General features: G+C 38.7%; 1 protein-coding gene across 3 annotated transcripts in view; it reads right to left on the bottom strand.

Moving 5' to 3' along the window:
• Positions 1-22,483, bottom strand: part of foxp1b (forkhead box P1b) — a 52,583-nt gene that overhangs the window by 4,354 nt on the left and 25,746 nt on the right. For all 3 annotated transcript variants that reach the window (XM_074670708.1, XM_074670700.1, XM_074670717.1), the window contains exons 5-14: positions 22,142-22,331; positions 16,159-16,266; positions 11,534-11,621; positions 10,372-10,455; positions 6,899-7,103; positions 6,633-6,709; positions 5,057-5,158; positions 3,601-3,722; positions 2,699-2,768; positions 2,326-2,492 (exon numbers count right to left, since the gene is read on the bottom strand). In XM_074670708.1, coding sequence (XP_074526809.1) covers positions 2,326-2,492; positions 2,699-2,768; positions 3,601-3,722; positions 5,057-5,158; positions 6,633-6,709; positions 6,899-7,103; positions 10,372-10,455; positions 11,534-11,621; positions 16,159-16,266; positions 22,142-22,331 — 1,213 coding nt within the window. The remainder of the gene's footprint in view (positions 1-2,325; positions 2,493-2,698; positions 2,769-3,600; positions 3,723-5,056; positions 5,159-6,632; positions 6,710-6,898; positions 7,104-10,371; positions 10,456-11,533; positions 11,622-16,158; positions 16,267-22,141; positions 22,332-22,483) is intronic.

Raw genomic sequence — 22,483 nt, 5'->3', positions numbered from 1 at the left:
ACTGCCAACAGGGCATTCACTTAGAACTGATAAATGAGGAAGATTAACAATGTGAGACGAGCAGAGAAGAGAATGGACTGTTGGGAGTAAGTGGGCTGCTGTTGTCAGCCTCCTGGTGGCGAATGATCACCGGCACGCTGTGTGTTCTCCTTCCTGCTCGTTAACATGCACAACCTGCAAGGCGGGTCTCCAGAGGACGACCCTGAGCTGGCTTCTATCATTAATCAACTTCAAGCAAACACAGCAACCAGACACTGCTATACAGGCTTTAAACTCCAGAATTAATGCATATTTTCAACCACGTGTCAATAAGGGAAGAAAAGCTCTGGCAGAAAAGGCGCACGAGGAGAGCAGCGGCGGCACACTCGGCAAAACACTACGATAAGAAACAGAGCCCTTCAGAGAATAATAACTCTGTCACTTGTAAACAAGGCAAAAACATGAGCCCCCAGCTCACAGCCTGGGCAAAAGAGCCACTAAAGAGATGAGATCTGCCAAATTTCCTATTACAGGAATAGAGCAGGAATAAAGCACAGGGGTGTGTGTGTGTGGGGGGGAGATGAGGGGGATCCTGGCTGTGGTAAAGAGGAGGAAAAGATAGAAAAAAAAAACTTCAATAGCAGATGCAGGGGACCTGCCACTTTGCCAGTGGTGGCAGGCTGCTGAAGTGAAGGTAGAGAGGTGTCAGGATGAGGCACTAGGCTCATTTACTACAAGAACAAAGGACAACTGGCAGATCCTTCACCACCAAAGCCTGCATTTGATTTATTCACACCAGGATGTCTTGTGTGATTTGCAACTATTGTGATAAAGACACTGATATGCAAATTAACTGACATATTTTTGTGTAAATTATAAAACGGTAAAAGTAAACCCAGCTTTTTTCTTTTTTTAACATTTTCACATCAAAGCAATTCCACAAGTGCCGTTGCCTCAGGTCTGTCTCTGTGGCTGCAGGGCAGACATGAAATTGTTATCATTACGCTACTTAACTGCAGGCTGATTTACACTTTGCTTATAATTAGTTATCTTTAGCTACTTGATTTTAGATTGGCTGTTTCTACAGAGAAATGCCCCTATTTCTCCACACTGTTACAAATGTATTCTTTAAACTATTACTTTCATTTAGATGTGTAGAAAACACAGTACATACTCAAGACTTCTGGTGAACTTGAGCTTGAACCGACATAGTACATGTCAGAACATGCAGTGTTGGTTTATTACTCCTTACCTCAGTGGTCGAAGACCTTAAGGGATTATGCTACTTTACGTTAAATGTAGTACCCAGTCCATCGTCATAAATGACCTGGTAAATGTCTCGAGGAGAAAGGGGTTCTTTGAAAGGTTATGATAACAGGTAGAGCTTGTTTTGTGCCTGAATAAAGCTCATACACAGAGTTACAGAGAACGATTCAGAGCTTCATCAACCTAAAGATAGAAAGCAAAGGGGTACAGGGAGAAGTAGGCAGCCTCTAGGCCAACACACCCATCCTGTCTCTGCCTTTCCTGTTCCACAGCCACGCTCAGAGCTATGTTCACAGTGATTAGGGATGGCACTTTCCTTCATTTTGGCCAGGAGCTCATTACTGAACATTTATTGTTTTCAGGCAGAATTTCCCCCTAGCTCAGACATTTCAGGAGGGCATCCCTGGGTCTACTGGAGCTGGTGGTCTGCCTCCACATCTGGAAACTATGCAGTGCGTTGTATTGTTTTAGGCTTCAAGCAACTCTGCAGACTCTCCTTTATAGGAAGTGAAAGGGGGCCTTTGGATTCAAGGTCAATAAAATATTCAAACATGATCATTTATAAGAAGATGACTTAATCATCCTCATTTTTAATTTTGTTTTAATTTTCTCTGAAGGGTTGGAAAAATGTCTAAAAGTGTCTAGCGCTGTGTTGTAGTGTTCAGACAGTATTTAACAAATTGTGGAGCTGATTATGAGGTGGGGGGCGGCTCGGATAGACAGCACAACACTTGCAGGAAAGTTCATAAACTTGCTGTTAGAATAACAGAGTGGCTCCGGTCTTTTCTTTATTCAAAAAGGTGGAGTTTCCTTTTCTGCACGGAGGCCAGCCACAGCCCCGGCCGTGACCCCACATACAACTCTCCATCCTCTCTCAGCTTGACGTATTGTCTTCTCAGCACTGCTTCTGTTTCATCTAAATCCATGCATTAGGTTGGTTCAGACCTCTTTTGAGCAGGCACTGGGTGACTTTTTGTCTACATATACCAAGTATGTTGCTGTCACGGGGAAGTAGGCAGCTGAAACTTTTGATTTCTTACACAGACTTTGGTGGAGACAGAAAGTGCAAATGCCACTCACATAGCTGGCAGGGGCGAGCGTCCCGGGCTACTGTCACTGCCGTTGCTGTTTCCATGGTCCATTGATCCATTCATCTCCTCACGGATGGCGTTGGCAAGGGAGTTAAGAGTGGGACTTCCAATGGAAGCAGTAGTGTATAGAGGTATGTTGTTTTCTGCCATTGAAGCCTGAAAAGCAAAAACCGCAGCATAAAATATGAAGTGGAGGAGAGTTGTCAGCACTTTCTCACTTTCATCACTTATTTCATACCAATGCCACCTCTTTGAAACAAAAATCTGTGGCAGGGCAGAAGAGATGCAGAGTTTTTTTTAACAGTAACTGTCCTTTGCAGTTCTGCTTAGTATCTGCTTGTTTTTTTTATTATTATTTTTACCTGGAAGGCAGCAGAGAGGGTTGGACCATAGCCCAGGCTGGTTTGGATGTTCTTTACTAAGACTGGACTCCTGCAAATCATAAGAAAATCCAATTACAACCTTAGAGTCATGTCTCACATAACATGCATCTGAGCTTTAGTATTGTATTTCATAAGTGAAAGTAATGCACTTTGTATAAGAACTTAAAACATTTGCTGGTATGAGGATGTTAAGGCCCAGTCCTTATGATGCTCCCCTTAAGATGCTCTACCTCTAGACATTGTAGCACAAATACCCCAATCATTTTGTATTAAATGAAAAAAACAAAATAGAGTAAATTTCACAGAAGCATGGGTGATTGCAAGCAAAACACAAAAAGCATCATAGCGATTACAGAAAAAGACTGGAGGTTGGGAGACTTAGTGGGTAAAGTCTGCAGGGCAGGTGGAGGGGCTTACTGTACAAACAGCTTCCCTGTGTTAGCTCTTTATTTCTAAGGGTGGCCTTGGACAATGGACAACCAGACTTAAACCCAGCATAATCAGCCCAAAAGGACCTCAACTTATCTTTCTACTTTGACAGAGCACTAGTACAGGACAAGGCTGGTGCAAATGACATGAAAAAGCAATTCAGTAGAAGGTAGGGACAGCTGGATGCAGATGCAGTGATCAACAGGACAGATGTGGCAAGGACATGGACGAAACACAAAGGGGACAGTAGAAGGTGATGATTACAATCAGATAAGCTATTACTGATATGATGAATTCTCAAAAATGTCATGAAATATGAAGAGGGGCAAGCAAAAGCAGACAAGGACTCAAGACATGGTGGCACAGACACAATGAGAATGAGTTGCTGCAGGCTCTCTCTAAATATGAACTGTGACACAGACACTGGTCAGTGTTCAAAAGTCTGAACCTACCCACTGATCTTTTGAGGCCTTCTCTTTTGGAATTCAATTTCGTCGACTGTCCACACTGCCCCTTTTACGTTTTCTACTCGCACAAAACACTTGTGAAGGCTAAGATTATGCCGGACTGCATTCTGCAGTTGGTGCAAAAACAAAGAGAGACAGGAATCAGCAGAGTTAACACAACTGCATAGGGAAAAAAATCCTTTGAAAGACTTTAAACTTTTACGGGCACTGGAAAGTTAAGATAAAAAAAACAACAATAGGCTTATTGGCAATTACGTTTCACATTCTCAAACAACACATAAACGTTTCTAGGTTTCCAAGGAAAGAGTCTGAGATTCAGTACAAATTTCATTAGAGAGACAGAGTTTAGTTTTTCAGAGTGGAACATCATGTGACAAATATTATTTAAGACATATTTAAGGAGGTATGCTCAGGTGTCATGTGTCTGAGTGTGTAGTATGTGTTGTAGGGACAGACCGATTATCGGTCCGGCCGGTTATCGGGGCCGATATTTGGCATTTTGAGGCATATTGGTATCAGCCTTTTTTTAAATCCGATCAGAGCCGATAAGAGACAAATTTCAAACTGCGTTGTTGCGGCTCTGATGCAGCTGCGCCACTGTCTGAAGTCACTACTCAGTCCCCAGCACTGTCCCACCCACAGTACCATTTGATTGGTTACAAGCAGGGCCATGGCTTGGGAAACAGCCAATCAGCAGTGCAGTTATTACAGTTAATGCAGTTACATAGAAATTTTGGAAAACTTCATTTACTGTAGAAAACTTTAGCTATTTATTATTTTATGTTTTCATTTAACTTTATAGAACATGCTGCTGAGCCTGGGAGCTGTTTAATAAACTCATGCTTGAAGGTATTTGAATGTGGTTAAGAGTTGAAGTTTGTATTGTTCAAAATTTTGACACTAATATTTTCACTTTGACTGCAAGTTAATATCGGCTTCAGATATCGGTTATCAGCCTCCTTGACTACAAATAATCGGTATCTGTATCAGCCCCCCAAAAATCTACATCGTTCAATGCCTAATGTGCTGTGGTTGTGTCTTCACAATCTGATATTCATAGCACCAGTACACCCTTATGAGGGACAGGAGATAGTGTGTTGGTGTGTCTCCATACACACCGTGTTTCTTTTAAAGGTGAGTGATAGTGGCACAGATAAAAGCAATTTACAAAAAACTGCTTTGTTAAACTTATGCCACCTATTACCAGAGCATACATTCATGTAAAGCCAGTCTTTGGATCTTGCCTCTCTCTCCCCTAATTCTTTCATTTATTTTTACAAGAGTGCACAAGTAGCTGATTTTTCAGTGTGGCTCTTACAGTTGTTAAAGGACAGGTTGTTGTGAACTGGCTGATTTGATGTTATTTAGCACTCAATAGTATCTAGTTCTTAAAACAAAGCCTCCTCATGGTTTAAAAATGTCAGAAAGAACAATAAGTTACCTTCCATGTTGCTGCATTGCGCCTAAAATATGCAAACATGCGTGTGAACCAGTTGTAGATTTCATTTAGAGTTAGCTGCTTTTCTGGAGATTCGAGGATTGCCTGGATGAGGAATAGTGACAGAAACAAACATTTACAACTTTGTCTCCCTCAAAGAGTGATCAATAATTCACAGAGGCATGTGGGTGAGTGTGTGTTCTCTGGAGAAAAGAAGAAAAACAGACAACAGCATAGAAACTGTCTATGTGTAGTTTTCTCCCTTTTCCTTTCTCCCTGTTCATACAAGTCTTCTGCACTTTTCAGGCAAAAGGGTAGATTTGAATATATTTTCTTCGTAAGTAAAACGAAGGGCAAGCAAAATATTCTTCAAGCAGATTACAGGGCAGCAATTATGGCTGGCTCAGATTAATTCCTGAGATCCAAGATTACTGTGGCTGGGCTGTAATTGACTGGCCACCTTAAGGCAGGTTCATCCTTACTGTTGTGTGAAATTAATTTAGTAATAATCTCAGAAACTGAAATGCTCAATCGAATTCAGTTGTCATATGTCGCTGTTTGTTGGATCAGGAACACAGTCTTCATTCACTCAGAGGTGATCCACTCTAATTAGTTTGGTTTTTTGATTTTTTTTTAAGAAAGGAAAAGAGAAATAAGTTTAACAAATGCAGTTTGGGATCTTTAAGGTTGGTGAGTGTACGGCTGCTGCCTAAAACTAAAAAAGAAAAACAATGTGTATATATACATGTATATTTTTTTGTTTGTGTTTGTGTGTGTGTGTGTGTGTGTGTGTGTGTGTGTGTGTGTGTGTGTGTGTGTGTACAGTGCTAAACAAATTTATTAGACTAACTCTCAAAAAAAAAGAGAAAATCAACCAGCATCATGTTTTAACTCTGACTTCGTTTTTGAAGATATTAATAAATCTTCACAGAAACATAAAAAGTGTTTTGGTAGTCAACTGCATACTGCTCATTTAGTGGTGGTCTAATTCATTTGTTAAGCACTGTAAATATACATGTTCAGGGGTTAACAATTCTTTAGACCACCACTGAGTGTGAGGTGTTCGTCACTGCTGCCCTAAATTAACAGTATAACGCTATTTACCAAAAATGTTGTTTGTTGTTGTTAAATTTCTATATTATTTGATTTATCAATTTACAAATTAAACAAAATCTTATATTTAATGTTGAAATATAACTTCTGTTCTTATCTGTAAATTTTCAAATGTACTCAAGTAGAAATAAGTAAAGCACATAATTGCTTTTGGTAATAATTAGTTATTTACTTTTTTTGATCCAGGAAACAGAGAAATGTGTTAAAGGGGTTGTGTGTTATTTTTGATTAATTGCAGAGTTTGTAGAGAATTTAAATTTACAAGCTTAAGTTGTGGTATAAAAAATTAAATACTAATTAAAGAGTTAAAGCATGTCATGATGCTGCATGATTTTATCATTTAAATAACAGCTGGTCTAATAAATATGTTAGGCACTGTGCATATTAATATAAACACATGTGTTAGAGGAGTGTGTGATTGTGTGTGTGTGTGTGTGTGTGTGTGTGCGTGTGTCAGATTTCTTACCTGTCTTATTAATGAGGCATATGTGAATGGTGGTCTAACGTCCGTGTTCATGTAAAACTCTTTGTTCTGACTGAGGTCTGAAAACAGGGAATTAACACAAATAGTGGTGAAAATTAATGATCAGATCTCAACAGTGATGCACAATCACTGGCAAACACACACTAGATTATAGTGTAATATAGTCATGTGTTCACACAGATGCACATTCTTCATGTGAAAAGTTTAATAATTAATATACATGTCAGTGTGTGTTCCTCATGCGTTACCTGGAGAGATGGGCATGTTATACTTTTCTGAGTAGCGCCGTCGCATCGGACCTATGCTGTGTATGCTGTTGGCTGTGATGACGGAGTGGGTCTGGGAGAGGGGTGTTAGAGGCGCTGTGGGTGTGGTTGGGGTCTGGGGCAAGCTCAAAGGGGGAGAGGACTCTGGGACTGACTTGGACAATGTGACGTTGGACACAAGGTTGAGCTGAAAAGAAAACCAAACAAAGAGACACAGTTAGCTGCTGCAGCAGCCCAGTGTCAGCGCACTGAGCGCTGGGATCATTCAGACAGACTTCCTTGCATTTTGCAAAAACAAACCATGCAGCATTTCTCCTCTAACCCATTTTTCTTCCTAATTCACTCCCCTCCTTTTCTGAGGGCGTGTCAGGCCCGGGGTTAAATCTTTTGTCCCACTTGTCCTGTTGGGACAACACCCCCCCACTCTCACACACACACAGCGTTCACCCTGTGGGTCTGCTGCATAGTAAGTATTAAGGTTTGTGTTGAGCCTGAAGGAGAGGTGGTCATAACACCTCTGAGAAGTGTAAGCCAGTTTGTGCAACATAAAAAAATCTTATTGTGTTGAGAGGAATTATGAGCTTCTTTTGTAGGTGACCTGATGATTAATTACTCTCTGTGACTAACCGCCAACTGGGCCACAATGGTCACAATAAAGATTGCCTCACAGTATTTCATGGACAGCCTTTGTAGATACCAATTTGCTGTAGCACCGAGGCCTGCATGGCTAAGGAGAAGGACGAATCTAAGTAATAATGTCCACAAGCTAAGTATATTATTGCAAATGCTCCAAAGGTATAGCCTGTCTCTCAGCAGCTGTAGCGGCTCAGAGCCAAGTGCCAAGCTACCATAATGGAGCAGCAGTCAAGTGGAAAATTTTAGCCTGGCCCCCTGCTAGAGCTAGTAATTGGCAGGAAAACTATTGACACAGATACATATTCCTACAAAATTGTTCTAATTGCTAATTTGCCAAAGGAGGACAGTTTCCATATTAAACATGACTTCAGACTATGAAATAAGACAAGGAAAAATACAGAGAGCAAAACAGAGAGCTAAATATGGCAGCAGAGTTGGTGAGACACAAATCATCTTCAACATAATTTGTTCACATTTTGTTGACTGGATGAGTCATATTTTTGATTTCTTGAAGAAAACAGCGGGGAGGCAAAGAAAGGTCTGACAACAGGAACAAATGAAAAGGAAGAATTATGCTTGATATCAATATCATTCACTGTTTAGATTTACAAAAAATAACCCCATTTAGTGATGAAGTTGCTGTCTACTTTCACCAGAAATCATCAGATTCTTATTTTTTTCCTCTTCACAAGTATTTGTCAAAGGGCAAATTGTGGCTTTGGGGCTGGATTTGCCCATATAACTTGGATTACTGCTGGGGTGTAAAATTGTTGACTACATCCTCACCATTAGCAGAAGAAGATGTGTTATTCTAAATCATGAGCAAAATAATTCACGCTTGGGTATGCATGTTTCTCACACAACGCTATCAATAGAATGGTGCTGGGGTGTTGACTTCTCTTTCTGTGGATTAGCAGGCTTTGTTTCATGTTTCATCCATATTCCATGGCAATATACGCAGAGAGGCTTCAACAATAGACCAGACAGGCTGGTAATAGCCTTGCCTTTGTTTGCCTCACCATTTGGGCTCACTCCAGTGCCTAGACAAAATGAGACTTCAGACTGAAATTAATTAAATGGTAATTGGTGATCTAATTATGCTGGCTTTGACTCGGCAAGCTGCTACAGAAAATAAACAAAAAGTCCCTCCTTAATTATGTATGGCGTAAAAGGTCAGATTTCTGACAAGAATGCTTAGTGACACTGAGTGCAGACACCCACCCACATACTCATAGGCAAATACAAACACTCTGGCAAACAAGCCTTTCTAATGTGCCACATTTGTTTTTTATCTATTTCTGCCCCATCCACCTCACTCAAATAACATAAAACCAATTTATTGTGCTGGCATTTTCCTCGCACAGTATCAGTTTGACTGTCTTTAATTGTAATTAAATGTAAAGCAGAGACTCCAGCAGAGCTCCTTTGTTATAATGTTCAGTTATAAATACATGCCTTTATTAAATACAGCAACTCTTAAAGGTTTATTTTTCAAGTGGCTCCAAAATAGTCCAGTAGACTTATCAAACTTTAAGTTGGGCCATGGACCTGCAAGTCAAATATCACAAACTAACTTTGCTTGATTGTTGTAGCATTAGTGGCATATGGCAAGCTGGGTTAGAAATTAAATTTCTTGAAATACAAATAAATCTTTGAAGGTGATCATGCAAAGCTGTGTCACAGCCATCGACAGGCCTGAAAGGAGATGAAAGGAGGGAAAGAGAAGATGCTATAATCTGTCTCTGCTACTTCTCATACACAACTGTCCTGTGACAAAGCCCTTGTTCTGAATCTTGATAATCAGGGTGTGACACATGCCCAGCTTTAACACATGCTGTCTACTGTCCAGTGTCAGAAGCTATATGATGAGAGGCGCACTGTGTGGAGCGCGCATACGCAGACCCTTTCCTCCAAGACTGTAAATGAATGATCTAATGATCACTCTAAATGAGTTTAAATTTTAAATAACGTCGAGTAGATCATTTTGATGAACCGTGTATACGTGTATGTGACTTGGATCAATGACCTGATGTAAAATGATCTGTCGACCTAGGCTTGCTAAATGTATTGGCATTATTAAGAGCGTAAATGAAATGGTGCTGAGGCTGCTTACTAAACATGAAAACAAGCAGAAACACTTCAGTGTAATTTGGAAAGGACTATCCCCCACAGAATAGAGAAAGATCAGTTTGCATTGAAAGCATTACATCAGAAATCTGTAGGAAAGATGAACATTGTTCAATAATTCTCAGCTTCTGTAGATCACCTGCAAGCAATTTGAGTAAAGCACCAGTAAAAACCCTTTTTTCTGTTCATTTAGTGCCGTTTTTCAGTGTTAATAAATAAGTTTGTTTACTTTCATTCCTGTGCTCTGACACAAAGCCCAAGGAATAAAATCAAATAAAAAATCCTTCTTTCCTTGAGTTTGTTTATTTCCTTTTTTTTTTTTTGCATAAAATACATTCCAACAAGTTGTCTTGTTGTGTATGAAAATAATTTAATTTTAGTGACACAATATGAAAAATTGACTTCAAAAATGTATGTCCTGTTATAAGACAGAAAGCAGTAAATTATTATTATTATTATTCCTATTATTATTTTATACCCTATAGTATTATCATTGTTTTTTCCAATTTGTTAAACTTTGAACATCCTCGAAGAGATGTCCGAACAATATGACCAAACTGAGAACAGCCTTTTTATTTTAGAAGAAAAATTCAAAGAGGAGGTGGAGGTCAAAGACTGCATGAGTGTCAGCTAAGACAAACAAATGGAGGAGAAGAGAAAAGAAAGAGATGTGTGTCAGGGCACGAGCTTACCGGCTGCGGGGCGGCTTTTGGCTCTGTGGACTTGACATGGAGATGCGTCATCATCGCTTGCAGACGTTCTCTGTCTTTTGATAGCTGAAATGAAAAAACAAACTTTTTATTTTGAAGGGAAAAAACAATGTTAAAAATCTATGTTATTATTCACAACAGTAACTGTGCAGTTCAAACACATTTTATATCAATGTTGTTGAGAAAGAAATCTGAGAATTATCCTATTTTCTTTTTTTTAAATGTCTGCATAGGCTGTCAGAAAGAAATTCTGCACTACAAAATGTTTAACTACCAGTGCCTCCATCAAAAGGTTAAAAGTTAGTGTCTTACTGCCAATAAAAATCTAAGGCTTGTTCTGAAACTCAGCACTGTCTCAGCTCCCAGCTTAAATCACAGCGATAACCTGCATGCAGAGGAAGTCTGAGTGTGATCAACCCTTGCATCATCTCTCAGGGTAATGCGCTACGAGAGCAGAAATAATAGGACGGTGAAAGGTTTAATGCTTTAGTAACCCAGTACTCTGTTCAAGTTTAACAATGTTTAATCCACAACCTTTTTTTTAAATAAGTGTAATCAGTGTTTTTTTGTGGGGTTCATATGAAATTTTTATGAAGATCACTGCAAAAAATTATAATACATTATATTTTAGCCTTGCTGTAATTTCTTTGCAGCTGTAACATCTGCTGCTTAATAAAAACTAGCAGTTATCAACCCACATTAACCCACATGACAGACTGACCGTGGTAACACACCCTCAGCAGTAAGACAGTAATCTGAGGGTGCAGTTTTCATCTGCACAAAATTGTGGATCCATACACATGCTGCTGAGTCATTTCACAGATTATCATCGCTGCTGAAAACTATTCTACATCATGAAAAGCTGAAACAGCAAGCAAAATTAAAAATGTAATTATCCTCTTTAACTCACTGCTCCTTTTTATACCCTTTTATTTGCTGTCAAGCAAGCATTACACATTTTTAATGACTGATTATTTGCAAATGCTTAAAATGTTTAATTCTGCCCCCTCCCACACACAGTCCTTTCCTGAGTGACCCCATGATTGATAACAGATGAACAAGGAGGGGTGCAGCAGACACAGAGTAGATGTCGGGAGAGAAAGACATATAAATACTCATGCCAAAACAGACCTAGAGACAATACCTGCAGCTCCAGCTGTTGTACGACCTGCATTTGCACCCGACACTGGGCCGTGCTCCTGTCATCCAGGGCATGCTCATTGTTAAGATGCCTGGAAAACCAAAGGGATAAAAAATAATGGGTGGAACTGAATAAATAGAGAGTTCATGGAAACATTTAGCCAAACGTTACGCAGAGCTTCCAGATAAAGTGACATACTTATTTTGCCACACAAGACTGATGCTCAGTGTTTCATTAGAGTCCAGTGTGCTCAAACTACAGATCCCAGATAAAAGAAGTGATCGAAGAATTTCTGCATCAGCATTATTACTTATTCTGTTAGTTTTGTCATTAGAAATAAGATAATTTTGATGGAGTTGGGGTGAACGCTGAGAACAACAGGGGGGGAAAAGATGGGATCTGTCACAAGCGGGAGTTACGGATATAATTGTGTGGTTATTTTATACATGGGAGATGTTCTCTTTTCCTCTACATTTACAACTAATCTGAATAAGTAGCTCACTGGGAAGCAGACAGGCTTTTTTTCTGTGATATATATAAAATGGCGGAGATAAGGTTCACCAGTGAGAGAAATATGATTGGAGGAATTTTATCAGCAGCCACATGAATTACTGTTTGAAAATGCTTATGCAGGGGCATTTCATTAATCATTTAATCATATTCCGAGCAGGATGTTTGAACTGATTTCACAAATACCCTTTCATTTCACTACTTCATTATGCTCGCTAATGGATCCAATATATTATATATATCATAAATTATATCACATCTCCATTGACCATGTAGGTCACTGTCGCAAGGCATGTCTGTGTGCACACAGTAAGATGGAGGAGAGCGGCTTTTCCTTTTAAAATGCACTTTTTCTGTCACTCATTGCAAACCGCAAAAAATTGCCAAAGTCGGCCCGCAAAGACAAAGTGATGGCATCTGAGCCGAGATGGACCATCAAATTTAATACAGTCACTTTATGCAAGTGATAAATATACTTTTACCTATATAGTGCTTTTCTAGTCATTCTGACCACTCAAGACAAGGATTATGCCACTCATCTCATTCACCCATTTATACCACTATCATGCCCTGACGGCAGCGGATGCTGTAGTAAAGAACGATCGGTATTAGCAAATACGCAGCAGATCCACTCACAGACATCCGACTGTGTCTTCGGGCTTCAGTGTCTTGCTCAAGGGCATGTCAATGCACGAGCTGCAATCAAACTGCCAACCTTCCAATTAAGAGGAAACCAACTCAACCACTGAGCCATGTCTGCCAAACACATTACACACGCATTTAGCACCACACACACACACATTGTAGAGGAAAAATGCGTCCTCTGCTTGTCCAACTGTGAGGCTTTCTGCTAAGCTGTCCTATTTTCAATTTGGAGGTGACTAATTTAAAACTTTACCAGACACATGGTAAATCTATTGTGCTTTGATTTTACACTTTTCAAAATGAACGTGACACTGAATCTGTACCTTGAGTTAATTGTCATAACTTAAGAAATAAAAAGCATAGTTTATTTCAAAGAAGAAGAATTAAAAAAAAAACCTTTAAATCTAAAATTAATTCCCTCTATTTCTCTGAGTTCATCTTTAGTTTAATCAAGTTTAATTAAGAAGGTTAAAAAATTAAAATGGTAAACATTTCAGAGCGTCTTTGTGAGTTTAAAGAAGAAAATAAGAGATAAAGACGTTTAGACTTCAATGTAAATGGCACTGAGCGTATTTTTAATGAAGGCTGGACTACGTGAGCTGCTTTGGAATTTCCATGTTCATAGGAGACATGTGCCCTGTTTCTTTTCATTCTTTGTTACATTCCACTTTAGTTTTTTTAATGACATGAGAGTCACAGTGCATAATTAATAGGAAATTAAATATTCAAATGGTCTTAATGGAGCCTCGTGGAGAGTGTGGACACACACAGGAGCAGTGGAAACAGGGAATTGACACAGATAGAGGCTATGAATGTTGGCATGTGTCACTTTCTAGACTTCAAATGAAACCACTTTTAAAAGCTCTCTGGCAGGATGACAGCCCTGATGTAAATTGCCACAATAAAACAAGTTAAACAGACACTCAGGCAGTGGCTTTTTACATCTCATTTACCTTTCCTGGTTCTTTTGGCCCTGATTATTTCCAATGATGTAACTGGAACCGGTGCTTCGTTCTGTCATGTTTACTATTTCTTCTTTTAGATCTAAACAAAACCTCCCAATTAAATTCCAAATCTTAACAGTTGGATCAAAATTTCAAATGGATTTTGACTATCATTGAACACTTAAACACTACTATGTCATGAAAACAATATTTAACATATAGAACTGAGGACTTATTTAGATGCTGCTCTGTTTTCTATGATCAAGTTTGCTCAGTTTGAAGTTTCCAAAGGTTAAAAACACACAGAACAAATGCCAGTATGATATATTGAAGTAGGAGAAAACACTCTAAAATGGTTTAGGCAGACAGTCAATGCAACACTAGAGGGCACTGCATTGTTTCACTGGCTCTGACCTCCTCTGACTGGACACTGAAGAGATGGGTCCTGACCCTCATAAAAACACCAGGCCCCAATGTAAACCCAACCCAACCCTCTTGTGTGCTGAACCTGAAAACAGGAACAGGGATTTAATGTCTTATATTTATCAAGCTAGAGCATGAAGGTATGTAATGTTTTCTTTGAAAGATAAAATAAATACACACATGGTTTAAAACAACATCACAGTCCTGTGTCTGTTGTTAATGTTGGCATGTGGAGCTGAAATCTGGTTGACGTTAGAGCCCTCTTCACCTCTGTCTCGTCTGGTACGCGGTGCACTGTGTTCTGCTGACTTCATGCAGTGACACACACACACACACACACCTACACAAACACCTTACACTCTCATTAAAAGTTTAACATTTCTCACAACCGTTAAAAACTTTTATGACAAGCAATAAGCAGCTTAGTGTTAAACCTACTCTTTATTTCTCTATCTGTTTTGTGTTTTCTTTTCTTTTCTTCCTCCTCTTTTTTCTCTGAGGCCCAAAGGATCAGTTGCTGAGTTTCATGTGGAAGTGCTTAAGGGTTTCAGAGTTTACACCTTGGTGAGCTGCTTGCACTCTTGCCTGCTGTTAAACAAAGGCAGCTTTGTGCAGAGTCCCCTTGAATGTTTTCTTAACATGTTCCAAGCAGTTTGGGCAGGCAACTAAAGTAAACAAGATGTTGCCATGATAACAGAAAAAAAAACACTTGTAAAAACATAGCAGACTGCACTTACTGACTTCTGAATACAGAGCTGTAGTGTGCTTTCTGAACTGAGCTTCCCTTTTTCCGAGGAACAAAGGGTGAGGTAACGTCAGAGCATGATAAAAAAGGTCACTGCTAATTTTTTTTGTCTATTTATGAGTTGTGTATAATTTTGTTAATGTATTTTATTAAAGGATTTTTATTTACTATGAAAAAGAGACCTTGATTTTTTTTTTTTTTATTTATTAATTTTCTGAAAAACTTTAATTTACTGGCATGAAATTGAATGCCCACATTTCTCTAATATTTTTTTAGAAAAAGAAAAACTATAAAGGACAAATTTTCACAAGACAGACATGAATTTGTTCTGTCTGGGATGAGATGATGCCTCTCAGGTATGAAGAACCTACTGTACCTCTTCTGCATCTGTGATGAAACAGTGCGTTCACTGAATGCTGATATAATTGTGTCATATCTTGTTTAGGCGACTAATCCTGAGTGACAGTGAGTAATTGATCTGCTGCCACAGTGCAGATGTTTTCATTCTCTCTGCAACCACGGCACTGTTATGTGCTGGATAACCTAAAGCGGTGAGCGCGTACACAGGGCTGATGGTAAACCAGCGGTCTGAAACAGACTGAGGAGCATAATTTGAAACAAAGACTTGTGTCAGTCATTGGGTGAGACCTGGCACACACTTAAAACTAGAAACAAAGCAAGTGATCCTGACAAGGGTGGAGTCCTACCCTGCTGATCTGACCTCAACTTAGAAATAAGTTGAAGAAACTAAGGGGAGGCTCTGCTGTCTGTATTCATTTACTTACTGTATGTACTTGTGTTTTCTTTGTATATTATTTACTATTTTGGTGCTCCTTTTTGTTTGTGATATGAGGCTGCGCTTTATGTTTTATTTGTTTTGTTCAGCAACCATGATTCTTTCTGAGATCAGATAATCCATAAACTAAAAGACACAAAAAAAACAAGAAATAAAGAAACAGAGAGAGGAGAGAAAACAATCAACCACTGAGAAAAAGATAAGACACACACACACCAACCGCTTTGTCCAGTGACAAGGGCAAACATGCAGAGTGCCCTGAGCTCAGGCTGCCACAATAAACATCCTACTGTTGTTTGTTTGGGAAAAATGGCCCCTGTCACCATGGGAACTACACTTATCACAGGAATTAGAGATCCATGCCGTTCTTGCAAGGAGACCCCTCCTCAGTGCCTTTTTGTTTTTTCAAGGGAGCGCCAACCCAGGTATCCACGCTCAGGAACAACAAACAGCCGCACCTGTAGTGCCTCTGAGTCACTGGGGGGTCATGAATCATGTAATCGACCCAACAAGAGGCCAAATAAACTCTGGCAGAAACACACCTGCTAGTAAAGGTTATACTTACTCTAGAAATGACTGGAAATCTTCAAACACAGCCTCACATCCTGGCCACTTGCAAACACCATGACCATAGAGAGGGTGACTGTGGGGGGGCAGCTCTTCTACTGTTGATCTAAAAGGGAAATTCACAGAGGCATGTGGGTTAGATAAACAGTCTGGAATACTAACACAGTTTCAGGCCTATGCCACTACTATACGAAGGGTTTTAGAGGAGGAGGAGGAGGGAAGAAAGATGGAGGGAAAATTGCTAAAAGGGGCTTCCCTGTGAGAACTGTATTTTTTCTGTGTAACAACACTGACTTGGAACTCAGGCTTGGTTATTGTGGAATCAGTGTACCTGTGTGACCACTCTTTGTGCTTATCTAAAAGGGTTTGGGGTTTAAAATCTAGGGATGCAAAAAAGATCAGTATTGATATCGTTAACGGCCGATGTTGGACATTTTTTTAACATATCAGTATTGGCCGATATTTACTCATCAGCTGCAGGCCATTTTCAGAGCTTCTTGAATGATCTTTCAAGACCCAAATAATGGTGTTTTCTATTACTATGTAAACACCAAAACTTCAGAAGAAGAGTGAACCCTTTTCTTTTATGTCTCTCTTCCTGTTTTTGATCCAAAAAACAGACAAAAAGTACTTTTTTGATCACATTCATCTTGGGTGCTCCATCCTTTGATCGTCGCCATGGTCATCTTTTCTCACGATAGTGCCACTCTCTCTCTCTAAACTACCTTGACACATCATCTGTGTTACCAATATATATATATATATATATATATATATATATATATATATATATATATATATATATATATATATATATATATATATATATATATATATATATATATACCAACAATATATACCAATATCGATATAGGTAAATATCGGTTACAGCAATATTAGTATCAGATATCGGTATCGGTCAAAAGTTTCATATCGGTGCATCCCTATTAAAATTCCTTTGCAGAATGTGTCTGAGTAGCAAAGATATCCCTCAAAAAAAGGTGTGGAAGTACACCGAACCAAAACCAGTGCAGGGAGGAAGATGCCTGTGTGTAGGTTGTGTCTGCTAAAAGTGTGAGACAGGCAGCCATATGGAAACAGCCACTATACAAGGTAGACAACTTACAGCAACAAGAGCCTGGGGGACTGGCCTATATCGCTACCACCTGTGCTCTTGGCAGTTTGTGTGCACAACATGGATGCTTCCCCTCTAATGTGAGTCCTGTTCTCTAGACTACAGGCCAGTTGCAGAGATACATTGCATCAAAACTCTACTGGTGCCATGTGGTCATAATCTCATCACTATTTAGTATTTCCTACAAAATTTGATGTATTAAAGACGTGGAGTGATTGAAATGCATCACGTTGTTTATAATACATAATGTCATCTGCAAATTCTATCATTAGGTCAGTTTATTTATTAACTATAAGGTACAAGTGCTGCGATTTATGGCCTGGCTGATTATCAGTGAGTGGCCAATATTTGGCTGATTATCTGTTTTGGTATTTCATTTTAATGATTGGCTATAGGTATTTCTTTCCGTCTAGGTCTGTTTTCCCTCACCACTCAACATCTACTGCTACTTTTCCTTCAATGGAAAATCATTGCTCTTGTACTTATGTAATACATACATGGGTTGTAAAAGGTTTAAAAGCTCACCTTAATTGCTGCTGCACACAATCACCTACAGCTAGTATAAAAAAACAGCCTAGCAATATGAATGACCCTCCAAAAGCTGTATTTGGTGTGACTGCAGAGCAATCAGCTGCGCATGTCTTATAGCAGTCTGAGAAGTTTCATATCTTGACACTTAAATCAGGAAAATAACAGGGAGGCTGTTCAAGCATGTGTCAGGTGTTGCAGGTGATCAAACATGAGGGATAGAGAGCAACAAGAAAATGCCCAGTTCATTGATCACAGAAGGTGATGTATATATGGACGGAAATATATAAACAAGGAAGACAAAATATATCTAGACAGCCGGCCCGGGTGTACGTGTTGAAAACAGTACAATAGAGTCATCATATTCACTTGATAAGTAATATGCAACATTCAGTACTACTACTTCGGGGGACCTTTTTTAGCAAACTATAGCAAAAACTGAATAAGACATTTTACAATACTTAGCCTGATATCTGGCTGATGGGATTTTTTTTTTTAACTGAAAAGACTTTCTACAAAAGACAATCGTCCAATAGATTGTTTTTGGGATTAATCAATCTGATATTTAAATCAAAACCATACTCATATCAATCTTAGTAAAGCTGTAGGTTCACATTGTTCAATATCCGCAAGCCGTGTTTGAGTTTCTGCATTATAACACTGAGATGAAGAGTGTGTTTGGTAATCAGAGAGAACAAAGCACTATAAGGGTCCGATGGCATAACAACTATTTACAAAAGTGGCAAACTTAAAAGAATGACAGAGCTAATTCAAGTGATCTACATCAGTGTAAGAGAAGAAAAGAGAAAGATTTGTGGGGTTTTCACCCTTTTTGACAAAATGTTGGGAGGGGGAAAGAGGAAATGTCTTTGTTTCCTGTCTTGCGTTGAATTTGACTTGTGCCTGCAAAGGCCTTTCAGAATGTTATTATATCAGGTAGCCAGGGGGGATGAACACCCTAATGACAGCGAAGAGGAAAACTGTGTCATCAGCTTCCTTTAGAGGAGAAGGAACATTAAAGTGTCAATAGGCCTGAACAGAAAGTGGGCCGACCTTACAAATGTTGCACTGCCTTATGGGACTACAGACGACAGGCAGAGAGTGTGGAGCCAGTCACAACCCTGTCCTACACTGTCCACATTCATGTAATGTAACAAAGTAAATAGTAAGTAAGTACCGGTAGTAGGTTTTATCCCACTAACCCCCCCCCCCCCCCAAAAAATAAAATAAAATAAAATAATAATAATAATAATAATAATAATAATAATAATAATAATAATAATAATAATAATAATAATAAAATAATAAAAATAAATAAATAAATAAATAAAAAATTTTAAAAAATTACAAATAAATAAATAAATAATTACATTAAATTAAATTAAAAATTAAAAATAAATAAAATAAATAAAGTACAGCTTTAAGAAAAAGGTTACAAATTGTAGGGGGTCAGTAGTAAGAAAAAAACAGGTGAACTTTGATTTCATAAAAAACTTACAGAAGAAAAGAGAATAAGATTGATCTCCTATTCCACAATTTTGCTCAATACAGCATCACTTTGTAAATGATAATCCTTATACTTAACCCTTAACCCAAACTACAGCAGAAGGAGAAATGGTGCAGTGGTTCATTTGTAAAAATTACATTAATCAGTTTCTTGTTTCGAAATAGTTAAGGCTATTTCCTGATTTCACTCATCCAAAAAATCTCGTCTTAAATCCTTCAATTGATGAAAAAAAGTTTGCTTTGTTTGTAAATATATGGCCACAGATTAACTGTTAACTGAGATACTGACTACAAATATCTCATCAGTGAATTATTGACTATCCGTGGGTTAAAACGCCATCTAATTGAAAAAAGCACGATTCATAAAAAAGAATAACATTGAATATTTATATCTGGTAAGTTGCAACAAGCCTAAAGAGAACATTTTTTATGGAAACAGATATATTTAGCTGTTTCAGTGCATGCTGTTTGCTGTGTCTCCTCCAGCTCTCTGCTCCTCATGTTTCCCCACATCTCTCTTCAGCTGTCCTAACCAGTAAAGGCAGAAGCACATTAAAATATGCCTTAAAAACTATTGATTTTATTTATTTATTTTTCATTAAAAGGTCTTAACAGATATAATATAATACAGACAAAGAAATAACTCAAAAAATATATATCATTTTCTGGTGTGACAGTTTCAGTGGGGACATGTCCATCTAATGCTCTTTCAGTATTGGTTTTATCATATAGGGAAATGTATCATATTGCATTTTTCGTTAACACACATCTGACAGTGCAAACTAATAACATATTTATCACTATCAGTCCTGTGTTAAAAATATTGTATGAGTGCCTTAAAAAGCTTATTTGTTCTAACTGACTTATGTTCGCATTAGACATCCAAAAGGTGAAAGACAATACATACAAATAAATAAATGACACCATGAAGAGTGTTGAATTTCAAAAGTTATTTTTTGGACTCACTGCTTTCGGGTCTAAAATTGTCATCCTCTGGTGTGACAGCCATATTTTTACTCAAGCAAAAGGTTTCAGGTTAATCATTCAGCACTAGCTGGATCCAATTTTACACTGTGTCTTTCAAGAAATCTTCCTGTGAAACCAAACACCCTCCTCCTTTCTCCAGCTCCTCCTCTCCTGACTTCTCTTAGCCACTGCATAGTGCGCACTGATGATTTGTGTGTGTATGTGTGAGTGTGTTGTGTGACACATGAAAGACAAGAGAAATGGGAATGCTGTGCTAAATCTGATAATTTATCTTCTTCACTGATCGCTGTGTTACAGTCCCAGAGCTGCAGTTACTAATGGTTGTTCGGGAGTAAAGTGGGCCAAGTATTTTGTGAGGACACTTACACTTACAGAGCTGATGCAGTACTGTATTGGGAATTTGAGTTGGATACAGATCAGACACATTTCATTTAAACAAGCAAATCATTGAATAAGAGTGACCTTGCTCACAGGGGTATATTCTTAACTATGCACAACAGTTTCTGAGCTGGAAAACAGCACAAGTTGACAGATCCAGAGACCCAGGCCTTAGTCATATCAAGGATGCTGCTCAGACAAACAGAAATTCAGCCTGCTGTGCCAGAATGATCTTGGAGACGAGTTAAGACAGGCACACGTGCCTTGTCTTTGTTGTGTCAAGCCGGCAGTGATTGAATTTCTCCTCTTTCCTTAAGACGGAAGTGCAAAGCCGGTGAGTGATTCCTGTGGATGCACTTAAGGTTTTAGTTGCAGGCGTCGTTGCGCCTGGGCAGATTTTATATGACACATGAAACTAACTACATGGTACTTAGGGTCTGCTGTAAACCAATCTGAAGTCAGTCGGGGAAACAGGCCCATCAGCAGAGAGGCTTGTTTCTGGTGCATGACAAAAGGTTTGCAAAACAGCATCAATTAAAAGTTCATTAAGTTCAGCACCAAGAGGATGACTGGATGTTCTCCATTTACACCGGCTAGCCCAATCCATTATCTTTAACCTGATTATTCAAATCCCTGGATTATAACAGCCGTCTTCTCAGAGCCTTGCTTGGAATAATTATACTTCATAATGTTTCATTTTCTTCCCATGGAGTCTGATTGGAATTGAGTCAGCATCATCAAAAAAGAGGAACCATGCTCTTGATAGATGCAGAGTTTCAGATTTCCAGATTTCACACAAAGGTTGTCATTTTGACATTTGTATTTAAAGAGAAATGTTTATTTTAATCTGCTACATCCCAACTTGTATGTTTGTAGGTATGCATGTGTTTATATTAAGCTGTTAAAAGAGAGAAAATTCAGCTTTTGGTGTAGATAAACTAGCAAATGTGCAAAACCGATGTTGTTTTTATGTTTTGTTCCTGAGATGACACAGGATGAGTGTGTTAGTAAAGTTGAGTACACAAGAATGATTAGGTTACCTACTTAAAAAATTGTAACTAAAGTCATAGCTGTGCTGTCCAACTAAAATAATAGCAATGACTGGTAAATACTGCTCACTTATTCATGCTGATCCAATTTTATTCTGTGTACATTTCTCCAACTCACTGTATTCAGTCCAGGTGTTTCTATCACAGCTGCATCCAAAACCAATGACATAATGATGAAGATGGTTTAAATTAAACTGGTTACAATCACTGTAAATCCAATGGGGACATGTCCATCTAATGCTCACTGTCAGCTCTGTGTTAAAAATAACATATGAGTGTGTTACAGGCTTGTTTGTTATCGCTGACTTACATTCTCATTGTGAGGGCATGCAAAAGATGCAAGATACTTCAAACAGCTATATAAACCAGACCATGAAGAGAGTTAGAGAGACACTCACGCTTCTTTCTTGTGACTCATGTACTGTCCGTTTGTGGAGGCATGCTGGTTGAGGAGTGGGTTCTTTGGCAGTGCTGGGGATGACAAGTCAAGGCCCCGGTGGCCGTTGCTGCTGCTATTGTTGTGCTCCTCCTTCACATGAGCATTTGTCACCTCCTTCCACAATTGCTGTAGCTCTGCTGGAATCATGCCTGAAACAAACAAATTGGCTAATTAGATCATTTAGCAGCTAATCAAACTCTTTTTTTTTCAGCTCTAAATTGAATCAGAGTGACTGTAAACAAAGCGGGGCATTTATCAGAAAACATTCCACTAAGTGACATTAAACAGAAGCTCAGGCCCT

The sequence above is a fragment of the Halichoeres trimaculatus genome, unplaced genomic scaffold (assembly GCF_033239565.1).
Source record: "Halichoeres trimaculatus isolate MK-OKI-2021-1 unplaced genomic scaffold, fHalTri1.1 fHalTri1_scaffold_1, whole genome shotgun sequence".
Classification (NCBI taxonomy): Eukaryota; Metazoa; Chordata; class Actinopteri; order Labriformes; family Labridae; genus Halichoeres; species Halichoeres trimaculatus.
Note: the sequence above shows the minus strand (reverse complement) of the source record. Positions and strands in the feature narration are given on the sequence as shown.